The following is an 8,695-nucleotide window of genomic DNA, read 5'->3' on the forward strand; positions in this document are numbered from 1 at the left end:
GGCAGGTTTGGCTGGCTTGAGTTGTGGGGATCGAACCACAGCAACCTGAGCCTGACTGCTTTGTTGAAGCAGCCACTTAAAGAACTGAGCTAAGGGACAGGCCCCTGGTGACTTACATAGGAACAGAGTAGCATGTACCACTACTGTATCATTAGGTCTTTAAGAATAGCACTATCTTTGCCATTACTCTATAGATGTAATAATTTTTTTATTTACTGTCTTGGTCAGCAGAAGGAATTTCAGAGGCTTTCATTCAACATTGGATCTAGCTGTAAGTCTTTTATGGCTGACTTTGTTACACAGCCCCACACATCCTTAACAGGGATTTGACTCTTCGAATGGCTCTAGATCCTGGGGAATTACTGTCTGTGGCCAAGTTAATGACAGTAGGTTCCTTTGTTGAAACACCAATTCAATCATGTACTTTTGCTCACATTGCTGTGAAGGAATGATCCTTTCAGTAAACAGCTTCTAAGTCTGAAGATTTGTTCAGGACAGGAAAGTGTCGCAGTCATCATAACTTTCCAGTAGAGCAATTTTCCTTCAGCATCCTCATTATCCTTAATTCTCATGATAATGTAATTGAGCAATATCCTTGTCAGTTGCCCATTAGTCTTACCCTTGGGAACATCATGATGTTGTAATCATCTCTGTTGCTTTTTGCAAGTCTGAAACCCCTGGCTGCCACTCATCCTTACCATTTTTTAGGATAGTGTACCTACCTGTTAAATACCATGATTTTTGTCCTCTTCTGGATTCTTTCATCTCCATACTATGAGGAAATCCTGCCCTGTAAAGATGTAACTGTTAGTTTTGATGAAGTGTCCTCCAGGCCCTCTTATGGAGTGTGATCAGCTAGTGGGTTTTGAAGCTATCTTATATCTACTTTAGTGTGTTCATTCTTGGCCTGGTGAGCTTTATCCACTTGGCCATGCCAGTTCCATCATTTTCATTTTCACTAGTGTGGGCCATCACTGTTAACAAGTTTCCAAGAGCAAACCTAGCTGTGTATCTGTTTTGCAGGTGTTTTCCTCATTAGCCAATTGTTCATCACAGTAGGGCCCCCATGCAGATCAACTCTCACTCTGCCAGGTTTATAGTTTGTGCTCCTTGATTTTTTTTTTCTTTTCTTCTTCTTCTTCTTCTTTTTTGTGTGTGTGTGTGTGTGTGTGTGTGTGTGTGTCAGTATGAGAGATTGAACCCAGAAGCTTCATGCTGAATTATATCCCCATCCTTTCTTTATTTATGAGATAGTTTTACTGAGTTGCCCAGGCTAGGCTTCAACTTGGGATCTTCCTGCCTCAGTCTCCCAGAGTAATGAGTTTATATGTTTATACCATCACACTCACTCCTTGATGCCTTTTAAGGGATAGTTATATGCTATATATGTTCTCCAAGCTCCTTGAATAGATTGTCCATTCTTCCCATCTCATACCTTGTTAGGTTGTCCTTGGGCACAAGGGGAGAAAGGTGGAGGACCTGAGAGGACCATATGTCTTGTTAGGCAGAAGTCCCCACCTACTCATCAGTGGAAGACATGCTGACTTTTTTTTTTTTTAATGTATTTGGTACAGGGTCTCACTACGCATCTCAGACTCATAGTGATTCTCCTGTTTCAGCCTCTCCAGCGCTGAGATTACAGGCGTGCACCACAACGCCTGGTCTTGTGGTACCTGGGATCAAACCCAGGTCCTTTTACAGGCCCATAAGTTTCACAAGAACATGAAGATTGCCTATTTTGAGAGCATTAACCTCAGTATCTTGGTAATAAGCTTAGGTTTCTTTTCACCCTAAATCAGAACCTAGCTTTCACATAGAAGACCTGCTAAGCTTGAAGTGCTGACTTCTCTGCTACTCTGATGACCTGGGCCTGACCCTCACCATTTTCATCTGGATGTAGCCCATGAATCTCTTGTGGCATCAGAGAAATAGCTGCCTTTCTCATTTCACCTTCACTGGGAATTCCTCTTATCTTCTCAGTATCTTTCCCCAGTATATCTGTGTCCTGTCTATAACTACTGTCCTGATATTTCTTATTCCTCTGAAATTCCCCAAAATACCAATTCCCAGTGCATTCTGTCCTTACCAGTATGGAATAGTCACCAGTCCTGTAGGACAGCTGTAACAGGTGCAGTACAATTGTATGCTTGGCCAATCAGTCCTCCTTATTACCAGCAAATGTCTAATTATTGAGCACCAAAATCCAAATTTGGAGCTGCTTGCTTAGACCATTCCTGCAGTACCTCCTGTCCTGTAGCTTGGCTTGCCAGGAATGTAGACACTCACATTTACATAGCGGTTTGTTGGGAACTACTCTCAAAACACATGTTGAGGGCCAAGGAAAGAAGACTGGGCAGAGTAACTCATGTCCATATGCGATAGGGCTCCCAGCCAGTCCTAAGGAAGCTTGACATGGGAGGAGCAATGACCTAGTGAGGATGCTATCTTTGGATAAAGAATTGCCAAAAGAAAACTCAGCTGAGAACAGTGAACTACCACTCCCTGCAGCTGGGGACACCCACTAAAGGGCAGAGACACAAATGGATGAGGTTTTTGGTTGTTGTTTTGCTTGCCTATATTTTATGAAATGACTAGGTCTCAGAGGTAAAGAAGATAGACAATAAATAACTTCCATTGGAGACAGCTGTAAAATAACAGTGCTGTCAACTGGGAACTTGAGCACACAGCTGGTGGTATTTGATGAAGTATGTTAGTCATGTTTCTATTGCTGGACACAACATTCAACACCTACATGCGTGTTGAAGGAGGAGTTTAGTTTGGCTCAAAGTTTTAGTCCATGGTTCACTGGCTCCAAAGTGGGAACATTGTGGAGGAAGAGTATGGTGGAGCAAAGATGATTACTTCATGCAGAGGAGAAGGGAAGCAAGAGTAGAGTGCCAGAGAGGAAGGGGCATAGATCTTAAAGCCACCCCTCCATGTCCCACCTAGACACACCTAGAAGTGTGCTCCACTAATCCAGGGCAAATCTCAAAATGAGTCAAATTAAAACTCTACCCTAATCACCACATTTATTTTGTGTTATTAATGGAGAATGGAATGAGATATTGTCTTTGTAAGCTTTTCAACATCTGACGTTGATGACAGTCATTGATTATATTAATCTTGTGACTTAAACAGATTTTAGCAGATGTATTCCTTTTAGTATTGGAATCACATCTTTTAGATTAGAAACCTATACTGAAAATTTGAAAAATTGTGTTACACTAAAGACCATTCTTAAGTATGTAAAGTAGTAGACATTTATGACACAAAAAGGAGAGAAAACAGTAACAAACTTAAAATTTTGCTCTTCTGAGAATTATTGTGGGCCAGGGAGATGGCTCAATAGGCCTCAGTTCAATCCCTGGTTCTGCAAAAAATGAAAATTATTGTAAAGAGATTTATATTTAAGAAATCTAGTTTTCTCATGTGAATAAATTAATGATACCAAGGAGGTAATGTGCTTTTTTAGCATCAGTGAAATAAATGTAATTGTAGTAGCCTTTGTGTATATATGAAAGTAAAGTACCTATATAAAGTGTATAGGTCTATACAGTGATACGTTGGTTCACAAGCTTAATTTGTTCTCCAGTTTTGGAAAACATACTATATTTTTATTTGTGTGGGAAAGATGACCACAGTTGTGTTTGTTACTAATACAATTTGCAAACAAAATTTTGCCAACACTTTCGTTTGCAAGCCAAATTGTTTGCAAACAAAAGTGTCCATGAACTGAGGTACTGCTATATCCTGTCCCATAACAGTATCTTGATTGAATCTTTTAGCTCCCAGAATTTCTCTTTAACCACATATACATCTCTTAGTGTGGAAAAAGTAAGTACAGTATATATTTGCTATGTAGATTCTTCATTTTTTTTTAAGCTTTTTAAATTCACAGATCTTCCTGGCCAAACAGATTCCAGCTCTGAATTCAATTCTCTTTATATTTCCAATTGCACTCAGTGGGGGAAGAGGGCTAATGGCATTTGAGAATGTTCATCTGTGCCCAGCAAGCCTGGGTCCCTTGTTTCTACTCTTACAGTTGTTCTGAGGGACTGGATGAGGATTTCCTTTTTGTATATTAATCTTGTGAATTAAACAGATTTTAGCAAGGCAATATTAACACTGTAACATCAAGTAAAACAAAAACAGATTCATAGGCTCTGTTCCAAGATTCTCCTCAAGCTGTAGAGCACAAGGAGATTTGAGAATAGCTGCTAAGAACACACGGGAGCCACTCTGTTTGACCCTGACTCCTGTGTGTCCTGCTAGAAATGCTGAAGCTGGGAACAGACTGGTTTTCAGCAGACACAAATGTAACTCACTGACATTCTCTCTTTGCAGTGAAAGAAGCTGGGCGAGATTTCACCTATGTAATAGTGGTACTCATTGGAATCAGCATTACAGGTAGCAAAAAACAGCAAGTATAACATTCTTGTATGTCTCTTTAACATAACTTTTCATCTTATTCTTGCTTTGCTTAATCTTTCTCTCTGATTTTTCAGGTGGCTTGTTTTATGCGATTTTCAAAGAACTTTTTTCTTCATCCAGTCCTAGTATGATATATGGGAAAGCCTTAGAAAAATGCAGAACACATCCTGAGGTTAGTTCTACGATGAGAGGGAGAACATGTTGGGGAGGAGGAATAGATAGAACTCAAATATCAATTCTGAAGCCAGGGGAATGCATAAGAATGCTGCTGGCTGAGCTGTGATTGTGTTATTAGGCCTTTAGTCTGTATTTGGAGGATTTTGATCACAGCCACCCAACAGTCAGTATATAGATGTTTTCATCCTAATTGTATATATATTTTTTTCAATATTTCAACATGGAAACAGGACTCCATGAAACAAACACAAAGAGTAAGCTATTGTTAAGGTGATAATTTGCTACCGAAAGGAGCTCTATGAATAGTAGTTAAATTTTAACAGTTCAGTTTTCCTGTATTTGATTTTTAAGGGCCAGCTCTGCTGGCTACTATGCCTGCTTGAAAAAAAAAAATCCTAACATTCTAGCACTCATCTTTTCATTAAATTATTTGGGAATTTACTCTATGTGTTTTAGCAAAATATATGTCACCTTTTATATTCCTTTTCATTCATGCCTGAAAGTTGTAAAGATAGGCAACAAAGAAAAAAGTGAGAAAAATTATACAAAGTTGACAGCAAAACTCTTTAGTTTGACATCAAAATTTGTATTTTTTAGAGTGAATCCTAAGAATTTGGTTATTAAATTGAATGAAAACATTTCTACTTTGTGTATATTTTTCCATGAAGATTTACAGATTGATACTTGGTCTATTTTAAATGTGTCATTGTTGCTTGTTTGTGTTTTTTTTTTCTTAGTGCATTTAGTGACTTAAAATTCCATGTTAATCTCATATGTTTAGTATTAGACCCATCCATTAAATTTTATTAAAAATGTTCAGACATTGTGTCTTCAGGACATGAGGTGTTAGTAGAGAACTATTTGGACACTTCACTTTTTTGTAAAGGGAATAAACAGCTTCATTTCAATGAACACTATTCCAAAATTACAAGTAATACCATGAAATTACTTGTTTCCATCTCTGTGCATGAACAAATTGGAATTGTCCATTGTGATGATTTTTGCATAATGACTTTTCTCCCAATTTTCTTATCAGTGGAGTCCCACCATTTTTGAAAGGGCACTAGTCTTACTGATTTTTTCCTTAAAATATTTTCATCAGAAAATAAACTTGTAAAAAGAAAATTGAAGTGCTAAAAGTAAGCATTGTCTTTATTCTGTAGGTGATCAGTTTCTTCGGTGAGCCTGTTAGAGGCTATGGGGAGATGACAAGACGCGGGCGAAGGCATCATGTCAGGTACCACAGTCTGCTTCAAGGTAGAAAGCTCAAGGATGGTTTCTAAGTAAAAAGAACTGTGACTTACATGATTTCATGTCTCAACAGTTTTATTGATTATGTAAAAGATGGACTGAAACACACACGGGTAAAATTCTACATTGAGGGCTCTGAGCCAGGAAAGCAAGGAACAGTGCATGTGGAAGTGAAAGAGGTGAGAAAACTGGGTTATCAGGGGCCAGTGGTTCTGACAAGAGTGTTATCTAAGCTCTGGAAAGGAAAATAACATCTGCATTATATATTTTTTCAGAATCCAAATAATGGTGAATATGAATTTCGGTACATATTTGTGGAAGTGGAATCCTATCCTAGAAGAACTATTATCATTGAAGATAATCGATTCCGAGATAATTAAAAGAATCGAGCAAGCATGCTGTTTCCTAGTGGCTGTAGAGTGGTGCAGATTCATTATGATCTTCGTGGCTCTCTTCCAGAATCTGTTCAGAAGAGTAAGAAGAGTGTATCAGTGAATGTAGTAAGATATTGGATACATTTAAGCCTTTGTTGTGAAAAATCATGAAATAGACTATAGAGCATATTTTTAGTATGAATTGTCAATTACGGCAGTATTTCTGCTTATTTAACATCATTTGTGATGAGCTTTTTGTTACGGAAATTTTTACACCATGTAAGTAAAATGAATTTACATATTTTATATCTATATAATTTGGAATCTGTCTTAAGATAAACATGGAAGTATTTGAGAACTATAGTGAGCTAGAAAGTAAATACATTATAAAAAGGTTGTGGAAATCTCACGATTTAGGAATCTTTTTCTTGATTTCCACTCTATGACCCTAGGCAATATCTACTGTGGAAAGAGAACACAAACCGCACTCTGGTGAACCAGCTCTCACTGTGCCTTTTCTAGCCAGTGTGCAGGCCTTGCAGGTCCTTCAGCCTCATCAGACCTCCTGTTCCCTGGTTAGCTGGTGACTGAGGTGATAGGTACAAGTGCCGTGCTGTAGAGAGTCCATGAGGTGTCCCAGCCCCTTTAGAACTTTGCTGATATTTGTCACTGCCAGTAGGTCAAACATAAGTAGTACTTGTTCAAATGTGTTTGTGAGGCCCTTTTTAAAAAATAATTTTAAAATATGAACCTACTTTATTTTACCCTACTTTATTTGAAGTATTTGCTGGACATCTATTAAAGTGACCTTCACTTACAAGTCTTTATCACATAACTAAAGTGTTCTATGTGCTGTTATCTGTGAAGGCTTCACAGTGGAGATTCCTCAGCACTGTTCATTGTTCTTGAGAACTGGTAGTGGAGAGGTTTCTGATGGGTGTTTGAGATCCTAGCATATTTAGGATTGAAAGATCTACAGGAAATTTGTTTCCCTGCTTAGTTTGTCTACTAAGTTAGTTAAATTTTTTGTTTAACTGCTGTCTTTAAGTCCTTTATTATTTTAATTCTAAAAATTTCAAAGTATGGAAAGTATTACAACAGAACTTCTGTCTCTGAGAGGGAACATGCTTTCAGCGACAGGGTGAACTCTTAATTTGGGTTCAGTCTCACAGTTTTTCTGTCCTTCCCAGTAGATTGCTTATCATTTATACAGAACTATTCTTTTGTAATGTATAATAAACTTTTTAAAAGTTTTTAAATGTGACCTGATTTTGTTTTTAGCAATAAAAATATACAAGTTACATCTACCTATGTATACTAGTGAATCTTAAGTCTAGTTCAATTTTATTCATCTACTCATTGATGTAGCTTCACAGCCAAAGATGTATCATTTAAAATTATGAAAAGGTACAGCACCTTGTAACCATAATGTTAAGTGAAATAAGACACAAGCTTAAAATCATGTGATTTCTCTTATGTGAAAAACCGAACATAAGTACAGAGATCATTCTCAAATGGGAAGGCAATCAAGAAATGGTGAGAGATAGGAGGGGAAGGGAATGGAAAAAGAAAGATGTATTATGTGCATGTGCCAACTCCCACAAACAGTGTAATCATCATGAACTACAGACATACTAATAAAAGAGGCAAAAGAGTGCTACTGTTTTGTACTTTATAAACGTTAATTGGTTATACCACGAAATTATTGAAATACATATTAGTATGAGAATTTAAAGGGAAAAATAAGCCACCAACAAGGATACAAATAATTTGTTTCTTGTCTACAATTGTTGATAATGTTCCCTAAAACACCAAAACCTGGAGATAATTATGTATAAACATTAACCTACTTAAAATTACTATAAGGAATGTTTTTTATATTCTGTGTACATGAGCAAAACAAAACTTTCTCTTGAATTATTTTTCCATCTTACTAGAAGCTTCACAAAGTGGCTATAAAGCCAGTGAAACATTCCTGACAGTTTTCTGCCTTGTAATAAAAGTATAAGCTGATTTTATATAAAAAGTATTGAAGTGATCATTTCACCAACTACAGTGGTAAATGCTCTGCAGAAAATCACCTGGTACTCTTGAAGTCCTCACACAAAATGCATAATCAAGTTCATGTGAGGATTGGAGATTCTGTCCGAGGAGAGAAAATTAGACTTCAGATTATGTTTTATAATGAGAATCTAGAAAACATTTTTAAATTCATTATAAATTAATATATGTATAAAACATTTGTTTAATTTAGCTGTTAAAATGTATTTCATTCATCACACTCAGGACCTGGTGACATCTTTCTCTGTTGCTAGTAAATCTTTGGCCTTTGAAGGCTCCTTCCTTTATTTTTTAAATCCATAATTGACAAAGCTGTACATATTTATGATCATATTTGAAATATTCTTCACTTTATCATGTCAAACACCTAATAGTTCACAGGTAAGAAAAACATGGATTTT

The 8,695-nt window shown here is 37.0% G+C and overlaps 1 protein-coding gene across 1 annotated transcript in view; it reads left to right on the forward strand.

The window, feature by feature from the left end:
- Nucleotides 1-7,401, forward strand: part of Timm21 (translocase of inner mitochondrial membrane 21) — a 10,022-nt gene extending 2,621 nt beyond the window's left edge. Inside the window, exons 2-6 of the mRNA XM_004640181.2 lie at nucleotides 4,345-4,407; nucleotides 4,506-4,603; nucleotides 5,772-5,845; nucleotides 5,933-6,038; nucleotides 6,135-7,401. Coding sequence (XP_004640238.1) covers nucleotides 4,345-4,407; nucleotides 4,506-4,603; nucleotides 5,772-5,845; nucleotides 5,933-6,038; nucleotides 6,135-6,239 — 446 coding nt within the window. The 3' untranslated portion in view covers nucleotides 6,240-7,401. The remainder of the gene's footprint in view (nucleotides 1-4,344; nucleotides 4,408-4,505; nucleotides 4,604-5,771; nucleotides 5,846-5,932; nucleotides 6,039-6,134) is intronic.
- The last annotated feature ends 1,294 nt before the right edge of the window (nucleotides 7,402-8,695 follow it).

This window comes from Octodon degus, unplaced genomic scaffold (genome assembly GCF_000260255.1).
Source record: "Octodon degus isolate 3935 unplaced genomic scaffold, OctDeg1.0 scaffold00120, whole genome shotgun sequence".
NCBI lineage: Eukaryota > Metazoa > Chordata > Mammalia > Rodentia > Octodontidae > Octodon > Octodon degus.